The sequence below is a fragment of the Mesoplodon bidens genome (genome assembly GCF_964165515.1).
Source record: "Mesoplodon bidens genome assembly, chromosome: 14".
NCBI classification, from domain to species: domain Eukaryota; kingdom Metazoa; phylum Chordata; class Mammalia; order Artiodactyla; family Ziphiidae; genus Mesoplodon; species Mesoplodon bidens.
In genome coordinates, this window is record NC_138170.1 from 49,234,257 (window position 1) to 49,256,423 (window position 22,167).

General features: G+C 42.5%; 1 protein-coding gene across 1 annotated transcript in view; it reads left to right on the forward strand.

The window, feature by feature from the left end:
* LHCGR (luteinizing hormone/choriogonadotropin receptor) overlaps positions 1–21,951 on the forward strand; it is a gene marked incomplete at its 5' end in the record, with an annotated part of 64,047 nt that extends 42,096 nt beyond the window's left edge. The window contains 4 exons of the mRNA XM_081254305.1: positions 402–476; positions 4,193–4,378; positions 7,670–7,750; positions 20,779–21,951. Coding sequence (XP_081110431.1) covers positions 402–476; positions 4,193–4,378; positions 7,670–7,750; positions 20,779–21,931 — 1,495 coding nt within the window. The 3' untranslated portion in view covers positions 21,932–21,951. The remainder of the gene's footprint in view (positions 1–401; positions 477–4,192; positions 4,379–7,669; positions 7,751–20,778) is intronic.
* Positions 21,952–22,167: the final 216 nt, after the last annotated feature.

Below are 22,167 nucleotides of genomic sequence, written 5' to 3' on the forward strand. Positions count from 1 at the left end.
AACCTTGAGCCCTCCAAGGTCATGACGGCCTGATGCAGAGTGGGCTGCACTTCCACCCTTCGGCCTTGAACACTGGAGCAGTATTTTCTTCCCTGCCCAGCTGCCTGGTAGTAAATGTGCACAACTCCAGGACAGAAGTAGGGAGTACTTTAAGTTGCAGGACAAAGGGTTCCACTGAGCGAGGGGGAAATCGCAGAGGAAAGGCGGAGCCAAGCACACCAGCGATTTCACAGTTTCTCCCCGGACAAGAACGTCTTTTTCTCATTTTACCTACAGCCCCGCCTTGTCCCCTCGACCCCTGAGCACCATGCCCACAGGCTGCTCTCACTGCGCATGCGCACAGCTATGACTGTTCACACATGAGCTGCAAACTCCACTGAGGACACTGTCCTTCCCCACAGGGAGCTAAAGGAAAACGTGCACCTGGAGAAGATACACAATGGCGCCTTCCGGGGGGCCACCGGGCCTAGCATCTTGTGAGTACAGCGCTGCTGCCCTCCCTCCCCGCCCGCTGCAGCCCAGCAGGCCTGCTCAGGGTGTCCAGCCACATGGTTCCCAGCCTGCTTTGTGGGGAACCAGTCTCTGCACTGCGCGTGCAAGGGTTACCGCAACAAAGCACCACCAGCTGGGGGGTTGAAACAATAGAAATGTCTTGTCTTGCAGTTCTAGAGGCTAGAAGTCTGAAATGAGGGTATCGGCAAGGCTGGCTCCTCCTGAGGGCTGCGAGGGCAGGACCTGTTCCAGGCCTCTCTCCTTGTTCCTGTAGTTCCTTCTGGTGGTGGCAGCATAAGTCCAGTCTTCACAGGGTGCTCTGTGTGTCTGTCTGTCTGTCTGTCTCCAAATTTCCACCTTTTTGCAAGGATACCAGTCATACTGGATTAGGGTCCATCCTAATGATCTCATTTGAACTTGATCACCTCTGTAAAGACCCTATTTCCAATTAAGGTCATATTCTGCAGTACTGGGGGTTAGGACTTCAACATATGAATTTGGTGGAGACATGGTTCAATCAACATCAAATACGGAGGGCCTCCTAATGTGCTGGCAGGGGGGCGTGGTGATCCCTGGCATCCCCTCGTGGGAATTAAGGCTGTGTGAGCTTCTATGCGTCAGGCTCCCTGAGGATGCACGGAGCAGAGGCAAGTGCCCTCAGTTAGTGGGAGCTGAGCATAAGGACACATGGGAAAATTAAGAGGAGCAGGAAATTGAACCTTTAGTCTCCTGACAATGCCTTAGGAAGCCGGAAACATCCTGTAGGAAACAAATGCAGCTGCGGTCAGGCTTCAGGGAGCGACGCAACAGGGCTCCAGAAACTCTGCAGCAATAACAGCAGTGGCCTCGTCACCTTCGCCACAGAGATGCCGGCCCTTTAGTCCCTACCCTGGCACGCTATCACTAATGCCTTCAACAAGCGTGGGTTGGACACGTCCTGTGTACCAGGCACCAAGCTGCAGGGACAGTGGCGAGCTCTGGGCCCTGCTCATAAAGAGATTACAGCCATGGAGGGGAAAGAACAATAAACAGGCAAAGTGATAAACAGGCACGTGACTTTAAAATGAGGACAGTCCTAGAAAGACAGTGAGCAGCGTAACCCAGTTCATTTGTTTGTTTATTCATTCATTCATTGATTTATCCAATAACTGTAAGTCCATACTATGTGCCAGGCACCGGATTAGACAACAGGGAAACAGCAGAGAATAAGAAAAGGCAAATGTCTCTGCCTTCATAGAGTGGGGAAGACAGACAAGGATCAAATGAGTAAAGAAAATATGGAGTATTCCAGATGGCTGTGGAGGAGAAAAATTCAGGTGGCTGGGCAAAAGGAGCTCTAGAGAGGGAGCTAGCATTTTAAGGAGGATGGTCAGGTAAGACGGTCCTGAACAAGTGACATTTAAGCAAATACCTGAAAGAAGTGAGGGAGCAAGTTGTGTGGGTATCGGTAGGAAGAGCACTCCAGGTGCAGGGAACTAGGCAGGAGGCCAGTGTGGCAGAGTAAGCCAAGAGGAGGGGCCTAGAACAGAAGGACCGAGAGGTGGCGAAAGCCAGGTTATGAGGCTTGTGGCTTTTATAAGGACTTTGCCTGTTCTCTGAGTGAGGTGAGGGGGCTTTAGGGTTTTGATCAGGGGGAGGAATGAACTGACCCAGGTATTCTTTATACCCTAGCTCCTGCCAGTATCCAGTCATGATTCTATCTACTTTCTATAGCCCACCATTATAAACCCCCAACTCTACTCAGCCCCCGCCACTCTCATCTCCTGAGCATCTACTTCCTACCTCCTATCAACTCCCGACTCTGTCTGCTGCCTACTTCTGCCTCTATCAACTCCTGACTTCATCTAGCTCCGAGCTCTTGCCACCATCAACTCCTGTCACTACCCATTCTGACTCTGTCTACTTATTTCCTGCAGCTGTCAACCCCTGATTCTCTCTACATCCTAATTCCCACCAGTAAAACTCCTGACCTTCTCCACTTCCTGACTTCTGCCATCATCAATCCTAATTCTTCTCTCTTCTCCACGCAACGTCATGATTTCTCCTTACTCATGGCTTCCACCCCCTCGTGCTTCCTGCCCACTGTTTTTTCTGCTCTCAGCTTCTGCCATCCTACCCTAGGGGTCCCTGTCTGTTGTGTCTCATATTCAAAGTACACCAGACTCAGAATCTTACACATTGCTTGAATACTCTCCAGCCTAGCACACCCTAGAGGCAGAGTTCTTACAGCAAACTGGTCACCTACTTGGGCACTGAAAAGCTAAGGAGAGTTGCCTTTGGTCAGGCACAAGAATGAGTGAGTATGATCATAAGACACCCTGCATGACAGTTTTTGCTTGAAAACCTGCTTGGTCTGCCTGCTTAGAAATGACTGTGAGCCCAGTAGGCATCCACACTGACTTTTCCAGAACAGTGGGACCAGACCTAGGTCTCTCACTCTCCAAATAACTATTCTCATTATACCCTCAGGGTTTAAGTGATATCTAGAAGTGGGCCTTCCTTCCACACCCCCAAAATATTCCTCCCATGAGTCTCTCACTGAAACTGAAAATCAATCATCAGGGATTCACTCCTCTGTAATGAGACCTTGCCATTTCTAGAATCTTAATTTAAAATATTTTACCCCCACCAAAAAAAAAAAAAAATCACCAGGCCTGCAAAGAATCATGTGGTCAATCCCTAATACATCTAAAATAATAACTCTGTAAAGCAGAATGAGAACACTGGTTACCTAAATCAATAAGGACACAAAAGCAATGAGTCTGCAGCCCCCGAGGCAAATTCTGCCACCTTGATTATTCCACCAAGGGCCTACACTAGTCATCATGCCACGTTGTCAAGTTAATCTGTCCATCAATCCCCTACTGAGTCCCTCCCATGAGATGGGCACTAAGTATTGGGTCAGTTTGCTGCAGGGGGCTACGCTCCTGGAAAACTTTCATGGGGTATCAGCAGCAGCCACTTAGAAGATGGGCAGAATTTTTAAATTCCCACTGACTCTTCCTCCTCACATTTAATTCGTTTGGAGTTTTCTTGGGCATTGCCTCAAGTCTAGAAAAGCTGAGGCATTCGGGACCTTGTGTGAAAAACCTGAGCTTTCCACACAGTTTTGCTTGCATGGCCGAGCATTTGCTTGCTTTGGACTGATGAATCCAGCTTGCCTTTAGAGAAGTTAGAGGGTGGCTAATGACACACAGTGGCTCTGAATAGCGTAACTAGCCTGTGCCTCATGAAAACCTACCCTGCAGAGCTTGATCAATCAAAGACCGAGGCATCTGAAGCCCTAAATATTTCCCCCTGGAGTTGAGCACAAAAGCTGATGTCACTGCACGTGCCTGTTCTCTCTTAAAGCAAGTAGTTATTTCACTTCTGCTAAGTGGAGAGAGGTAGAGGGAGGGAGAGAGAGGGAGAAAGGAAGCAGAGGGGGGAGAGAGAATGCTAATGAATGTGTGACAGGTACAAGGAGTCATGCTCAGCCTTGGAAAGAATAATGGGGTACACATCAGAAGAAAGACCACATAGCTTTTTTGAATTCAGATCTTAATGAGACTAACTGAAATGGAGAATTAGGGAGAAAGAGAGATGGAGAAAAGATTCCTCAGAACCTAGAAGGATACTATTGTTGAGAGGAAGTTTCATTCTATGAATCATACATGTTAAGTAAATAAATAAACAAACCTTTCTCCCTTTTACTTTTCAGGGATATTTCTTCCACTAAACTGCAGGCCCTGCCTAGCTATGGGCTGGAGTCCATTCAGACACTAATTGCCACATCATCCTATTCTCTGAAAAAACTGCCATCAAGAGAAAAATTTACCAATCTCCTGGATGCCACATTGACTTACCCCAGCCACTGCTGTGCTTTTAGAAACTTGCCAACAAAAGAGTGAGTAAAAAACAAAAGGTAAAGCCTGCCAAGCTGTGGCAGAAACTCAGATTTGAAAATAGTCAACTGGTCGATGGCTCCCCGCCCCTTCACTCCCTGCCTTCTAGACCAGCTCCATAGTCACGGGGTCACTTTCAGATAGACCAGAAGAAAATGAACTGTCCTATTTCCTCCTGAAAACTGACTCTAAATAGTCGATTCACCCTGCAGCTAGAAGACCTTCATAGCTTATTCTTAGCTAGTTCAAAACTATAGCCTTAAATCAGACGATAACTGCAGTTTCAAAATGGAGTACAAAACTGGTATCTCAAAGATCAACTAGCCCTAATCCTTATCAGAGAGCATCATTCTAAAGAAGTGGAGGAAGTAGGCTCAGTAGGGTGAATTTTACCTAATGTCTTAGTCCTTAGTTAAAAAAAAGAAAAGAAAACACTATAGAAGGTTTCCAGTGTTTGGTTTTTTTTTTTTTTCAAGCTATTTCTCTCCCAACAGAAGACTATCTTCTATTACAGAACAGATTCTTAGCCCCCTAAGGATTAGCTTAGTGTGGGGACAGAAAAGGCACAAGCTCCTGGCTGGTTTGCAATCAGTGGGGGACTTCTTACTGATTCAACTAATTCACTTCAATCCAGAATGGAATGGCAGGGTGTGAAGGATTTCATTCTTTCCTTAAAGCACAGTTCTCCAGACTTTTTTTCTTTCTCACTGAAATGCATACTAAGAAATACTTTTTTTACATTGCAACCCAGTAAACACGACACATGTAACTGAAATAAAACAAAGCACTATTTAACTGTCTTACATGTGATACACTGATATTCTCTTGTCTATTTATTTCATGTTTTTTGCTTTTAATGCTAGTCTTGATTTACTTATTGTTTTCATGACCCACACTAATGGGTCACAACTCACAGTTGGAAAAACGTCACCCTAAAAGGATATTATACAGCCTAAGCAGATATTCTCAATCAATTAATTAGATGAGGCACTAAGAGAGTGACACTAGAATGCCACTGTCTTAGAATCAACCTATTTATAATTAATCAACCAGCATGTGTTATCATCACACACCTACTTTGTGCCTTGCACAGGTAGGTGCAGTTCTACCTGAAGCTTTTGAGGTAACCAAGAAGACAGACCACTCACTGTACTCAGAGAGCTATGCACTATTAACTGAACTTCAAAGAATATTAACTGGGCACTCACCGTGTTCCAAACGCTATGCAAAAGTCTGAAGATACAAAGATGAGTAAGAGCTCATCCCAACCATCAGCGTCACAGGCAGCTGTTTGTGGACAACACACATGACAGCCAATATTTAGGTCCAATAAAGCAAATGTTATGATAGAGCTGAGAACAGAACAGAGTACTCTGGGAGAACAGAGGGAGAATTTCTAAATGGCAGCAGGGCTTATGGAAGGCTTCCTGAGGAAGTGACTTCTGCTGAGCCTTGAAGAACAGATAGGAGTTAGCTAGACACGTGTGGGGAAAAGCATACCAAGAAGATGGAATAGCTTGTGTGAAGGCACAAAGGCAAGAGACATGGGATGAAAGTCATTCAGAAAAACGAAAACAAGAAGACTTATGGTTACATGGAGGAGGATGAGTGAGGAGAGGAGACCAGGGAGAAGTGGGCTATGATGGGCTCTGAGTACCAGGCCAAGTTGTTTAGAGGATGGGGAACCACTGAAGAATTCAAAACAGAATTACTCAGATTTGCTTTTGTAAAGTAACACTCTGGCAGCAAGGTGGAGGATGGTCTGGAAGGGAGCAAAGCTGGTGAGAGAACAACTAAAACAGAGGATACAGATGCTGGTTTATCATAAAGCTGATTCTGGACACCTCCACTTTTGTGGCAAAGAGGTCACATCACTTCTGAAATTACTGACACGTTAAAACTTTAGTTCAGGGGTTTTTTATTTCAGTAGATGAAAGAGACTACAACCTCCGGGCTTAAAAAAAAAAAAAAAAAAAACAGCATTACGCAATTGTGGGCCAGTATCAAAGTGAGATGGGAATGCAACCTTACACAGAGGTTGTCCTGATTGGAATTACAAGCTTCAACTGACTCCCTCTCTATCTCTAAAGCTAGAAACCTTGGATGTTAGTGAGGACGGAGAGCCTGAAGCTGGGTCAGTGGACTGTTTGTGCAAACTCTGGGTCACCCCTCTGCCCTGCAGCTGCTGTGTGGATAACGCACACAGCTGCCTAGGCAGATGGCCCCCAAACTCTCCTTGGTATCTATGATTAAAATTTCAAAAAAGATACAGTAGACAGAACCCAGTGCTATTATCTGAAGGCCAAGAACAACCACATTTCCTGTTAACTGTAGACTGGTTCACACAGAGTGTCTCTAAGTATCAGATACAGAGCCAACATCAAACACACACACAGTCTCTCTCTCTCACTCCCTCTCTCTATCTCTCATGCAAAATAACAAGCTGATTAATTTTTGAAAGTGAGTCCAGAAGCTCAGATAGTTCTTATATATTCTCCACCTTCCTGCTTTTACACAAAGTCATTCCTACAAGGAACTGTCTTGTTAATACTGGAGAAGAATAATACATAGAAATATGCATTCTGGATTGCCTCATTTCTCCTTCCTCCTCAGGAAAAGGTTGAGGTTTGCACAGCCTGCTCTCCTTTCCGCTATTTCTTCACCCACTTTTCCTTTGTGCCTCCCTTTGGTTTCATCTTAGGAATAATATAAGTACAGCCTTCTTTTAATTTCTTGACATTTGCCCCTTTCCATAGGCGAAATTTCTTAGAGGGAAACATGAAGGAAGAGGGAGCAACCACATTTTATTTCTGCACATAATCCAAAAGAGCAGAAAATTCACATCATAATGTCACGTCCAGAATCTTCAAATCTTTACAAAAGAGATCCCCAGTTATAATTCAAAGCCATGAATTCTGAATGGTTATTTGTTCATCGAGGCTGGTGTGGTGAGGAGAGCGGTGAGGAGCAAACCTTAATACACCACGAAGATAGCTTTTAATGAGCATTGAAAAATCCATGATTCAATGTGATACATTTAAGTTTTTTTCATCTCTAGAGCCCACACAAAAGACTTAGCATTCAGAAGCATTTTATCTAAGCTGGAAGCACGCTAATGATAATTCAGAACCTTTACTCTCTCCCAGGAAGCGTTTCAGATAGGACAATGGTGCAGAACATGAGGCTGGTGTAACAGGTAGAGAATTTGGATGAACAAAGCATAAATAGACACGATCAGGTGTAGTTTAAAAACCAAAAGCTCAACTGTGGTTGTTTGTTTTTACCTCTTTCAGGCAGAATTTTTCATTTTCCATTTTTAAAAACTTTTCCAAACAATGTGAAAGCACAGCAAGGAGACCAAATAATGAAACACTGTAAGTATTGGCATGCAAAGAAATTCGGGAAGCCATGTCTCATTCTGCGTGCATCTTATTATTATCAGTGCCAACGATTTCTTTTTTATATATAACATCTTTTTTGGAGTATAATTGCTTTACAATGGTGTGTTAGTTTCTGCTGTATAACAAAGTGAATCAGCTATGCGTATACATATATCTCCATAACCTCTCCCTCTTGCATCTCCCTCCCACCCTCCCTATCCCACCCCTCTAGGTGGTCACAAAGCACCGAGCTGATCTCCCTGTGCTATGTGGCTGCTTCCCACTAGCTATCTATTATACATTTGGTAGTGTATATATGTCCCTGACACTCTCTCACTTCGACCCAGCTTACCCTTCCCCCTCCCCGTGTCCTCAAGTCCATTCTCTACCTCTGTGTCTGTATTCCTGTCCTGCCCTTATGTTCTTCAGAACCTTTTTTTTTTTAGATTCCATATATATATGTGTTACCATATGGTATTTGTTTTTCTCTTTCCAACTTACTTCACTCTGTATGACAGTCTCTAGGTCCATCCACCTCACTAGAAATAACTCAATATCGTTTCCTTTTATGGCTGAGTAATATTCCATTGTACATAAGTGCCACATCTTCTTTATCCATTCATCTGTCGATGGACACTTAGGGTGCTTCCATGTCCTGGCTATTGTAAATAGAGCTGCAATGAACATTGTGGTACATGACTCTTATTGAATTATGGTTTTCTCAGGGTATATGCCTAGTAGTGGGATTGCAGAGTCATATGACAGTCCTATTTTTAGTTTGTTAAGGAACCTCCATAACGTTCTGCATAGTGGCTGTATCAATTTACATTCCCACCAACAGTGCAAGAGGGTTCCCTTTTCTCCACACCCTCTTCAGCATTTATTGTTTGTAGATTTTTTGATGATGGCCATGCTGACTGGTGTGAGGTGATATACCTCACTGTAGTTTTGATTTGCATTTCTGTAATGATTAGTGATGTTGAGCATCCTTTCATGTGTTTGTTGGCAATCTGTATATCTTCTTGGGAGAAATGCCTATTTAGGTCTCCTGCTTATTTTTGGATTGGGTAGTTTTTTTTTTTTTTGATATTGAGCTGCATGAGCTGCTTGTATATCTTGGAGATTAATCCTTTGTCAGTTGCTTCGTTTGCAAATATTTTCTCCCATTCTGAGGGTTGTTTTTTCATCTTGCTTATGGTTTCCTTTGCTGTGCAAAAGCTTTGAAGTTTCATTAGGTCCCATTTGTTCATTTTTGTTTTTATTTCCATTTCTCTAGCAGGTGGGTCAAAAAGGATCTTGCTGTGATTTATGGCATAGAGTGCTGTGCCTATGTTTTCCTCTAAGAGTTTTATAATGTCTGGCTGTACATTTAGGTCTTTAATCCATTTTGAGTTTATTTTTGTGTATGGTGTTAGGAAGTGTTCTCATTTCATTCTTTTACATGTAGCTGTCCAGTTTCCCCAGCACCACTTATTGAAGAGGCTGTCTTTTCTCCATTTTACATTCTTGCCTCCTTTATCAAAGATAAGGTGACCATATGCATGTGGGTTTATCTCTGGGCTTTCTATCCTGTTCCACTGATCTATATTTCTGTTTTTGTACCAGCACCATACTGTCTTGATTACTGTAGCTTTGTAGTATAGTCTGAAGTCAGGGAGCCTGATTCCTCCAGCTCCATTTCTCTTTCTCATGATTGCTTTGGCTATTCGGGGTCTTTTGTGTTTCCATACAAATTGTAAAATTTTTTGTTCTAGTTCTGTGAAAAATGCCATTCGTAGTTTGATAGGGATTGCGTTGAATCTGCAGATTGCTTTGGGTAGTATAGTCATTTTCACAATGTTGATTCTTCCAATCCAAGAATGTGGTATATCTTTCCATCTGTTTGTATCATCTTTAATTTCTTTCAACAGTGTTTTCTAGTTTTCTGCATACAGGTCTTTTGTATCCCTAGGTAGGTTTATTCCTAGGTCTTTTATTCCTTTTGTTGCAATGGTAATTGGCAGTGTTTCCTTAATTTCCCTTTCACATTTTTCATCATTAGTGTATAGGAATGCAAGAGATTTCTGTGCATTAATTTTGTATCCTGCTACATTACCAAATTCATTGATTAGCTCTAGTAGTTTTCTGGTAGCATCTTCAGGATTCTCTATGTATAGTATCATGTCATCTGCAATGACAGTTTTACTTCTTCTTTTCCTAACTGGAAAAGTTTTACTTCTTCTTTGCCTATTTGGACAGTTTTACCTCTTATTTTCCTATTTGGATTCCTTTTATTTCATTTTCTTCTCCGATTGTTGTGGCTAAAACTTCCAAAACTATGTTGATACTAGTGGTGAGACTGGGCAACCGTATCGTGTTCCTGATCTTAGTGGAAATAGTTTCAGTTTTTCACCATTGAGAACGATGTTGGCTGTGGGTTTGTCATATATGGCCTTTATTATATTGAGATAAGTTCCCTCTATGCCTACTTTCTGGAGAGTTTTTATCATAAATGGGTGTTGAATTTTGTCAAAAACTTTTTCTGTGTCTATTGAGATGATCATATGGTTTTGCTCCTTCAGTTTGATCATATGCTTTTTCTCCTTCAATTTGTTAATATGGTTTATCACATTGATTGATTTGCATATATTAAAGAATTCCTGCATTCCTGGGATAAACCCCACTTGATCATGGTGTATGATGCTTTTAATGTGCTGTTGGATTCTGTGTGCTAGTATTTTGTTGAGAATTTTTGCATCTATGTTCATCAGTGATATTGGCCTGTAGTTTTCTTTATTTATGACATCTTTGTCTGGTTTTGGTATCAGGGTGATGGTGGCCTAGTACAATGAGTTTGGGAGTGTTCCTCCCTCTGCTGCATTTTGGAAGAGTTTGAGAAGGATAGGTGTTAGCTCTTCTTTAAATGTTTGATATAATTTTCCTGTGAAGCTATCTGGTCCTGGGCTTTTGTTTGTTTGAAAATTATTAATCACAGTATCAATTCTGCTGCTTGTGACTGGTCTGTTTATATTTTCTATTTCTTCTTGGTTCATTCTCGGAAGGTTGTGCTTTCCTAAGAATTTGTCCATTTCTTCCAGGCTGTCCATTTTATTGGCATAGAGTTGCTTGTAGTAATCTCTCATGATCCTTTGTATTTCTGCAGTGTCAGTTGCTACTTCTCCTTTTTCACTTCTAATTCTATTGATCTGAGTCTTCTCCCTTTTTTTCTTGATGAGTCTGGCTAATGGTTTATCAATTTTGTTTATCTTCTCAAGGAACCAGATTTTACTTTTATTGATCTTTGCTATCATTTCCTTCATTTCTTTTTATTTCTGATCTGATCTTTATGATTTCTTTCCTTCTGCTAACTTTGGGGGTGTTTTTGTTCTTCTTTCTCTAATTGCTTTAGGTGTAAAGTTAGGTTGTTTATTTGAGATGTTTCTTCTTTCTTGAGGTAGGATTGTATTGCTATAAACTTCCCTCTTAGAATTGCTTTTGCTGCATCCCATAGACTTTGGGTCATCATGTTTTCATTGTCATTTGTTTCTAGGTATTTTTTTATTTCCTCTTTGATTTCTTCAGTGATCTCTTGGTTATTTAGTAGCATATTGTTTAGCCTCCATGTGTTTGTATTTTTTACAGATTTTTTTCCTGTAATTGATATCTAGTCTCCTAGCATTGTGGTCGGGAAAGATACTTGATATGATTTCAATTTCCTTAAATTTACCAAGGCTTGCTTTGTGACCCAAGATATGATCTATTCTGGAGACTGTTCCATGAGCACTTGAGAAGGTACTCTTTTCTGTTGTTTTTGGATAGAATGTCCTATAAATATCAATGAAGTCCATCTTGTTTAATGTATCATTTAAAGCTTGTGTTTCCTTATTTATTTTCATTTGGATGATCTGTCCATTGGTGAAAGTGGCGTGTTAAAGTCCCCTACTATGATGGTGTTACTGTCGATTTCCGCTTTTATGACTGTTAGCATTTGCCTTATGTATTGAGGTGCTCCTATGTTGGGTGCACAAATATTTACAATTGTTATATCTTCTTTTGGATTGATCCCTTAATTATGATGTAGTGTCCTTCTTTGTCTCTTGTAGTAGTCTTTGTTTTAAAGTCTACTTTGTCTGATAGGAGAATTGCTACTCCAGCTTTCTTTTGATTTCCATTTGCATGGAATATCTTTTTCCATCCCCTCACTTTCAGTCTGTATGTGTCCCTAGGTCTGAAGTGGGTCTCTTGTAGACAGTGTAAATACAGGTCTTGTTTTTGTATCCATTCAGCCAGTCCATGTCGTTTGGTTGGAACATTTAATCCATTTACATTTAAGGTAGTTATCAATATGTATGTTCCTATGACCATTTTCTTAATTGTTTTGGGTTTGTTATTGTAGTTCTTTTCCTTCTCTTGTGTTTCCTGCCTAGAGAAGTTTCTTTAGCATTTGCTGTAAAGCTGGCTTGGTGGTGCTGAATTCTCTTAGCTTTTGCTTGTCTGTAAAGGTTTTAATTTCTCTGTCGAATCTGAATGAGATCCTTGCTGGGTAATCTTGGTTGTAGGTTTTTCCCTTTCATCACTTTAAATATGTCCTGCCACACCCTTCTGGCTTGCAGTGTTTCTGCTGAAAGATCAGCTGTTAACCTTATGGGGATTCCCTTGTATATTATTTGTTGGTTTTCCCTTGCTTTTTTTTTTTTTTTTCAGTACGTGGGCCTCTCACTGTTGTGGCCTCTCCCGTTGCAGAGCACAGGCTCCGGACGTGCAGGCCCAGCAGCCATGGCTCACGGGCCCAGCCGCTCCGCAGCATGTGGGATCCTCCCGGACCGGGGCACGAACCCATGTCCCCTGCATCGGCAGGCAGACTCTCAACCACTGCGCCACCAGGGAAGCCCCCTCCCTTGCTGCTTTTAATATTGTTTCTTTGTATTTAAATTTTGATAGTTTGATTAATATGTGTCTTGGTGTGTTTCTCCTTGGATTTATCCTGCCTGTTACTCTCTGTGCTTCCTGGACTTGATTGACTGTTTCCTTTCCCATATTAGGGAAGTTTTCAACTATAATCCCTTCAAATATTTTCTCTGTCCCTTTCTTTTTCTCTTCTTCTTCTGGGACCCCTATAATACAAATGTTGGTGCATATAATGTTGTCCCAGAGGTCTCTGAGACTGTCCTCAATTCTTTTGTTTCTTTTTTCTTTATTCTGCGCTGTGGTAGTTATTTCCACTATTTTATCTTCCCGGTCACTTATCCGTTTTTCTGCCTCAGTTATTCTGCTATTGATTCCTTCTAGAGAATTTTTAATTTCATTTATTGTATTGTTCACCATTGTTTGTTTGTCTTTAGTTCTTCTAGGTCCTTCTTAAACGTTTCTTGTATTTTCTCCATTCTATTTCCAAAATTTTTCCATCTTTACTATCATTACTTTGAATTCTTTTTCAGGTGGACTGCCTATTTCCTCTTCGTTTGATCTGGTGGGTTTTTACCTTGCTTCTTCATCTGCTGTATATTTCTCTGTCTTCCTATTTTGCTTAACTTACTGTGTTTGGGGTCTCCTTTTCGCAGGCTGCAGGTTTGCAGTTCCCGTTCTTTTTGGTGTCTGCCCCCAGTGGGTTAGTTTGGTTCTGTAGGTTGTGTAGGCTTCCTGGTGGAGGAGACTGGTGCCTGTGTTCTGGTGGATGAGGCTGGATCTTGTCTTTCTGGTGGGCAAGACAGTGTCCGGTGGTGTGTTTTGGGGTGTCTGTGAACTTAGCATGCTTTTAGGCAGCTTCTCTGCTAATGGGTGGTGTTGTGTCCCTGTCTTGCTAGTTGTTTGGCATAGGATGTCCAGCACTGGAGCTTGCTGGTCGTTGAGTGGAGCTGGGTCTTAGCATTGAGACAGAGATCTCTGGGCGTGCTCTCATCGACTGATATTACGTGGGGCTGGGAGGTCTCTGGTGGACCAATGTCCTGAACTCGGCTCTCCCACCTCAGAGGCTCAGGCCTGACACCCAGCCGGAGCCCCAAGACCCTGTCAGCCACACGGCTCAGATAAAAGGGAGGAAAAAGAAAGAAAGAAAGAAAAAGAAAAAATAAATAAAGTTATTAAAATAAAAAATATTATTAAATTAAAAAAAAGAAAAGAAAGAAGTGAGCAACCAAACCAGTAAACAAATCCACCAATGATAACAAGCACTAAAAACTATACTTAAAAAATAGGACAGATGGAACACTAGGACAAATGGTAAAAGCAAACCTATACAGACAAAATCACACAAAGAAGCATACATATAAACACTCAGAAAAAGAGAAAAAGGAGGGAAAAAATATATATATATATACATATACATATAAAAAAATAAAGAGAGCAACCAAATCCATAAACAAATCTATCAATGATAATAAGCTCTAAATACCAGACTGAGATAAACATAAAACCAGAAACAAATTAGATGCAGAAAGCAAACCCCAAGTCTTCAGTTGCTCCCAATGTCCACCGCCTCAATTTTGGGATGATTCGTTGTCTATTCAGGTATTCCAGAGATGCAGGGTACATCAGGTTGATTATGGAGATTTAATCCGAAGCTCCTGAGGCTGCCCAGAGAAATTTCCCTTTCTCTTCTTTGTTCGCACAGCTCCTGGGGTTCAGCTTTGGATTTTGCCCTGCCTCTGCATGTAGGTCACCCTCTGGTGTCTGTTCTTCACCCAGACAGGAGGGGGTTAAAGGAGCGGCTGATTAGGGGGCTCTGGCTCACTCAGGCCAGTGGGAGGGAGGGGTATGGAATGCGGGGTGAGCCTGTGGTGGCAGAGGCCGAGGTGATGTTGCAACAGCCTGAGGTGCACCGTGTGTTCTCCCGGGGAAGTTGTCCCTGGATCACGGGACCCTGGCAGTGGTGGGCTGCACAGGCTACCAGAAGCGGTGGTGTGGATAGTGACCCGTGTTTGCACACAGGCTTCTTGGTGGCTGCAGAGGCAGCCTTAGCGTCTCATGCCCGTCTCTGGTGTCCATGCTGATAGCTGCGGCTCACGCCTGTCTCTGGAGCTCCTTTAGGCGGTACTCTGAATCCACTCTCCTTGCACACTCCAAAATAATGGTCTCTTGCCTCTTAGGCAGTTCCAGGCTTTTTCCTGGACTCCCTCCCGACTAGCTGTGGCACGCTAGTCCCCTTCAGGCTGTGTTCACACAGCCAACCCCAGTCCTCTCCCTGGGATCTGACCTCAGAAGCCCGAGCCTCAGCTCCCAGCCCACACCCGCCCCAGCGGGTGAGCAGACAAGCCTCTCAGGCTGGTGAGTGCTGGTCGGCACCGATCTTCTGTGTGGGAATCTCTCTGCTTTGCCCTCTGTACCCCTGTTGCTATGCATTCCTCCGTGGCTCTGAAGCTTCCCCCCTCCACCACCACCCCTCTCTGCCTGCGAAGGGGCTTCCTAGTGTGTGGAAACCTTTCCTCCTTCACGGCTCCCTCCCAGATGTGCAGGTCCCATCCCTATTCTTTGTCTCTGTTTTTTCTTTTTTCTTTCTCCCTACCCAGGTACGTGGGGAGTTTCTTGCCTTTTGGGAAGCCTGAGGTCTTCTGCCAGCATTCAGTAGGTGTTCTGTAGGAGTTGTTCCACACGTAGATGTATTTCTGATGTATTTGTGGGGAGGAAGGTGATCTCCATGTCTTACTCCTCCGCCATCTTGAAGGTCTCCCCCCAAGGATTTTCTTTTGATAAAAATCTTGGTTGGGGGGCATGTTTGCAAAGCATTTTTTTATAGTTTTAAAATGGGGATTCTTTTGTGTGTGTTTTTGCAAGTGGCACCCAGTTGATGAATTATCTCTTTCAACTGGTTAAAAATAAATACTTTTAAAAAACATACCTACAGGGCTTCCCTGGTGGCGCAGTGGTTGAGAGTCTGCCTGCCGATGCAGGGGATATGGGTTCGTGCCCCGGTCCGGGAAGATCCCACATGCTGCGGAGCAGCTAGGCCCGTGAGCCATGGACACTGAGCCTGCGCGTCCAGAGCCTGTGCTCCACAACGGGAGAGGCCACAACAGTGAGAGGCCCGTGTACCGCACAAAAAACAAAAAAAACATACCTACATATTCATTCTACAGTTACATTAAATTCTCTTCAGGAATTAAAATTTTATTTGCAGGTATTTTGATGTCACTAACAGCTTGTTTAATGATAGCCTCATTTGTAAGGATTTTCACTAGTCATGCGGTCAGCATTCCACAAAGATTAACTGATTGCAGGCACAGCTTCTACAAGTAGCCACTTCCCTTCAAGGAGACTTTGGCCACCTTGACCATTATGCTCTGGAGCTTAAAATTATTCAGACTTAACGCTATCACTGACATACACTAGACAGGAGCTCCATTTCTATTCTGATTTTTTTTAAACATTTTTCAGCTGCTTTGGCACTTCATATACCTTAAAATGTAAAAGAGCATGCCTCAAAAGATAATCCCAGTGTCCCTATGCCACATTTACTGTGATTTAGAAGTTTTATTATTTCCCTTCCACTCCCATCCCCTCCCCTATGTCCTTCAGGCTACAAAACCAGATGCCCTTCTAAGATACCTTGCCAATCTCCATTCCCTCCTCTACATCTTTTTTTTTTTCTTTTCTCTTTTTTCCTATCAATCTGTAAGATATATAGAATCAGCAGGGTAATATGATAGAAGGATCCTGGGCTTTGGAGCTCCTCAGAGTTGGATATGAATTTTTTTTAAGGTTTTTTTTTTTTTTTTGATGTGGACCATTTTTAAAGTCTTTATTGAATTTGTTACAATATTGCTTCCGTTTTATGTTTTGGTTTTTGGCCACGAGGCATGTGGGATCTTAGCTCCTCGACCAGGGATCAACCCCACACCCCCTGCATTGGAAAGCAAAGTCTTAACCATTGGGCCACCAGGGAAGTCCCATGGATATGAATTCTTGGCATTAATGTTCCTATAACACTAGGTATCCCTGGGCAGTACTTATCTTTTTTGAGACTTTTTTCTTTAACTGTAAGGGGCAGCAGAAATATCATTTGGCTTTCAGAACCAAGAGAGTGAAGGGAGTTTTTACAGATTGTGACAGCATTGAGGGTACCTTATATTATAGCCTGTATTCTTCTTTTCTTTTTTCCTTCATTTAGGTCTGACACCAACTATCCTCCACCGTTCCTTTTCCTCACCATTCCCACTCTTCTCTCTCAATACTCTATCATCACCTTCCACATAACTCTTCTGCAACCATATGGCTTTTTTTTTCTCATTAATGGGAAACCACTTCTGGGTAGAGTCAATGGTACCATCAAGGGGTGTTATGGGGGAAGGGGAGACTTACTTCAGTCTCAGTAACCATCAGCCCCTACCACCGCACACCTTTCAAAATGAGCATCGAATCTTGAGTCTACGCTAACACTGTTTTTTAAAACAACTCCTCTTATCTTCAGCATCCCCAAAACTACCTGAAATTAACACATAATCTAAGTAAAAAGAGTGTGTTCCCTGTGAAAGCATCTTGCGTGATAAGTCCCCTTCCTTCCCTTCCCACCAGATTGCTATTCCCAAGTCCCTGGAGTTTAGAAATTCTAGAGCCAGCCACTAAGTCTTATCTGCTCTCCCCAAGATATTATGGTGCCCTTACTGCTATGGTTGGCCCCACTGTCCTCCTAAAATCCCTGTCTTTTCTCCTGCCTGTTGATTGTAACTGGAGCAATGGTGCTACTGCTTCTCCTTCCTCTGACTCAATATTGCTAAGCCCACCCAAGTCCATTCACACTCCCTGCACAGCCTTCAGTACTAAAGACAGCTCCATGCTGGGTTTTGTCAACAGTCATGTTCCTGCCCTGAGGAGCCATCCCAGGACACATGTAAGTAGCAGCAGGTACGTTTTTGGTCTGAAGACAAATCACCAAGGAGAAGAACTGCTAGACATGTGCCCAGTAGGGCAAAAAAAGAAAGAGCAAGGGACCAGGGGAATGGGAAAGGGAACTTTTTTTTTTTAATCTATTTTTGGCTGTGTTGGGTCTTCGTTGCTACACACAGGTTTTCTCTAGTTGCAGCGAGCGGGGGCTACTCTTCATTGCAGTGTGCGGGCTTCTCATTGTGGTGGCTTCTCTTGTCACGGAGCACGGGCTCTAGGCGCGCAGGCGTCAGTAGTTGTGGCATGCGGGCTCAGTAGTTGTGGCTCACAGGCTCTAGAGTGCAGGCTCGGTAGTTGTGGCCCACAGGCTTAGTTGCTCTGAAGCATGTGGGATCTTCCCAGACCGGGGCTCAAACCCGTGTCCCCTGCATTGGCAGGCGGATTCTTAACCACTGCGCCACCAGGGAAATCCAAGGGAACATGTTTGACCTCTCAGTGATATAAGTTTATTCAGAAATCATGGCAGAATTTTTAGTGGCTTTGAACTAGTGCTTCCAATAGCAGCTGAAGTAGTTTTAATAAGGGGAAAGTAGTAAGGGAAACTAAAGCGGCAATAGTTGGAAAGTTTTCATCTGATTAAATAGAGGCTATTATTTTGTAGTAATCATCCAGGGAACTTGCTTAAAATGCAGATTCCCGGGCTCTGTCCCTAGAGAGTTAGATTCAGGGTCTGAAGTAAAGCCAGGAATCTTCACTGTAACAAAGACTCTGGTGATTGTGATGCAAGTGGTCCAAGGACCACACCTTGAAAAATACTGAGAGATGGTGAAGTAGAGAAGAAAGGCCCCTGGACTACGCATATGAAGACCTAGCATTGCCACTAGTCCCTAGTGCTGAGGGACCTGAGGCAAGTCACGTACCTCCTTTAATCTTGCTCTCCTTACCAATAAAATGAAGGGTTCAATGAGCTGGTCTTTAAGGACCTTGCCAATGGTAAGAAAAAACCTATTTTCTCTCATCATCCTTATAACCACCGTATCTCTTTAAAGATTTAAAAATTAGGTAATTATACTGATGTGCATGAGGACAAACAAATGTGCTACTTACATTTAATAACAAAACAAGTGAGGTTCCTATGCAGTCTCCTGTGTGTGGCCGCAGTACTTCTCCAGTCCCAGTGTGGTTTCTGTGGTACGCTAGCACGTTTCTGGAGTCCCCGGTCGTAGATTTCTTTTCCATTTTTTTTTTTTAAATCTGTGTTTCTTCCCTTGGGTAATTGTATTACTCAAATATATCATTTTATCCACTCACTGTATTAGGTACACACTTCTTTCTACAGAAAATGAGAAGCTAAGTTTTAAGACTAGAGAAAAATGCTCTTTTAATGTGTGAGAAACTCTAAGGTGAAATACACATTTGTAATGGCCCTGACAGAAAAATTATGCCCCTTTCTCCACCTCCCAAGATTGTATTAGCTGACTGTGGGCAAAGAGAAAATTTGTTAAGCCTACATGCATCATACTGTATCATTCATTGTCTCTGTATCCTCTCAATTCCTTTCTAAGCCAGCATCACCCTGGCTTATTCATTCCACAAACATTTATCGAATGGATACTCTGAGCTAAAACTATGTGAGGCGCTGAGATTTTAGACATAAATAAGACCTAATCCCCTGACTTCAAGGCTATTAAAGAATAGCCTCACAGACTATGAAAGAAGACATGCATCATCATATAATGGCAATCTAGTCTGAGAACTACAATAGTACTTAAGTGCAGCCATGGCTGAGAGAAGGGATGATAAACTCCTTAGAGGTGCAGAATCAGGAAAGGCTTCATAGAGATGCTTATCTTTAAAGATCAGGAGGAATTCTCCAGAGAAATGAGAAAAGAAAGGGAAGAAGAAACAGCACATTCAAATACAAAGGGATGAAACAGTAGAACTTATTCTGAGAGCCACATGTCATTTCATGTGACCAAAGGGCTGGTTGCACAGGGGATTTGCAAGAGATAATTATGAGAATCTCTAACAGTCACTGAGCACTTAATAGGTGTCAGGCATTATCCTGAACAATCTACATGTGTTAATACATTTAATCCTTAGCACAACCCTAATGAGGGAGGTATGATTATTATCCCTATTTGGCAAATGAAGAATCTGAGGTACAGAGATGTTAAAATAACTCTCCCAGGTTTACACAGCCAGTAAAAGCTGGAACCCAGGCAGTCTTGCTTTAGAGCCCATGTCCTGCACCGTGCAGCACGACTGCTTCTTAGAGATGAGACTGGAGAAGGAGACAGAACGAAGATCAAGGAGAGACTTAGAGGTCATCACAAGGAGTCTGGAGTTTATCCCCTAGCCAATGAGAAACTAGGAAATGTTTGAATTAATATATTTGTGCATAAGAAAGGCCATACAGAAGGAATATACAGATGGACTAGAAGAGGGCTAAAACTAGAGGAAGGATGCCAGGAAGAAAACTAATGTAATTGTCCCTTAAGAGAAAATGAAAATCTGAACTCAAGCAGTAGCAGTGTGGTTGGGAGTAAGGGAGTGGTGGAGGTGGGACGATTTCTTCTCTAGGGACAGAGCCCCTCTTCAATCCACTCTCTGAATTTGACTCATACTGTAAGAAATATCTATTTAAAACTATTTCTTCCTATTGTTCATGACTCTATTCTTCCTCTGCTCCTAAATTTCTATCGAGTAAGCTATCTTTGGTTTCTATTTCTCAGCTGAGCTATCTGATTAGCCAGGGACTCAAGTGCAAGCTGATGATCTTTAACAATGTGAGCCTTCCAATCCCATTCGCGTTCTACTACAGACAGACAGCTTGATAACAGTTTGGTTGACAACTAAAGGAGATAAATAGTTAAGGAAATGTCAAGAAAGGGTTCTTTTACATTGAGCAAGCAAGATTATGTCTCTAAATCTGTTTTCCAAAGAAAATCATCCTTTGTAAACAGCTTCATTAAGTCTTTGCATCGTGTAAAATCTACATATTAAAAAAAAAAAAGCCTAAATGGCTTTTCATTCCCTTCTTAAGGAAATCCTCCATCAATTCAGAGTTCTCAGATAAATAAATCTAAGACTAAGGCTGTTGTGACTTTGTTTCCTTTTTGTTTGTTTTCCTTAAAAAAAACACTACGGATGATTTCTGAATATTTTCAATACCCAGAATCATAAAAATTCTAAGTTTACATTGAGCCAAACTATTCTTCTTACAGTTATTCTGCCATCTTTGCTGAGAGTGAACTGAGTAGCTGGGATTATGACTATGGTTTCTGCTTACCCAAGACACTCCAATGTGCTCCTGAACCAGATGCTTTTAATCCCTGTGAAGATATTATGGGCTATGACTTCCTTAGAGTACTGATTTGGCTGATTAATATTTTCGCCATCACGGGAAATGTGACTGTCCTCTTTGTTCTCCTGACCAGTCGTTATAAACTGACAGTGCCCCGCTTTCTCATGTGCAACCTCTCCTTTGCAGACTTCTGCATGGGGCTCTACCTGCTACTCATTGCCTCAGTTGATGCCCAAACCAAAGGCCAGTATTATAACCATGCCATAGATTGGCAGACAGGGAGTGGATGTAGCGCTGCTGGCTTCTTCACTGTATTTGCAAGTGAACTTTCTGTCTACACCCTCACGGTCATCACACTAGAAAGATGGCACACCATCACCTATGCTATTCAGCTGGACCAAAAGCTGCGATTAAAACATGCCATTCCGATTATGCTTGGAGGATGGCTCTTTTCTACTCTAATCGCCATGTTGCCTCTTGTGGGTGTCAGCAATTACATGAAGGTCAGCATTTGCCTCCCCATGGATGTGGAAACCACTCTCTCACAGGTCTACATATTAACCATCCTGATGCTCAATGTGGTGGCCTTCATCATCATTTGTGCTTGCTACATTAAAATTTATTTTGCAGTTCAAAATCCAGAGCTGATGGCTACTAACAAAGATACAAAGATTGCTAAGAAAATGGCAGTCCTCATCTTCACCGATTTCACCTGCATGGCACCAATCTCTTTCTTTGCCATCTCAGCTGCCTTCAAAGTGCCCCTTATTACAGTAACCAACTCTAAGGTTTTACTGGTTCTTTTTTATCCTGTCAATTCGTGTGCCAATCCGTTTCTGTATGCAATTTTCACAAAGGCATTCCGAAGGGATTTCTTTCTGTTGCTGAGCAAATTTGGCTGCTGTAAATATCGAGCTGAACTTTATAGGAGGAAGGATTTTTCAGCTTATACCTCCAACTGCAAAAATGGCTTCAATGGATCAAATAAGCCTTCCCGGTCTACCTTGAAGGTGACCACGTTCCAATGTCAATATTCAGCTGTCCTGGACAAGACTTGCTGTAAGGAGTGTTAACTGTTATATCAGTAACCACATTACTGAATTATACTTAAATATGTAAAAAAATTATCTGTACCAGTAATTTTAACAAAGAGCTGATTTCAGGAAATTATGTGTTAGACACATTAGGCAAAAAAAGACCTCTTCCTAGCTCAAAGTGTGGTCTATGACCATTGCCAGTCTAAAAACTATGTGTCACTGGCACATGATAATGATACAGAAGTTGAGAGTGTTCAGAAACTTTTACAGCA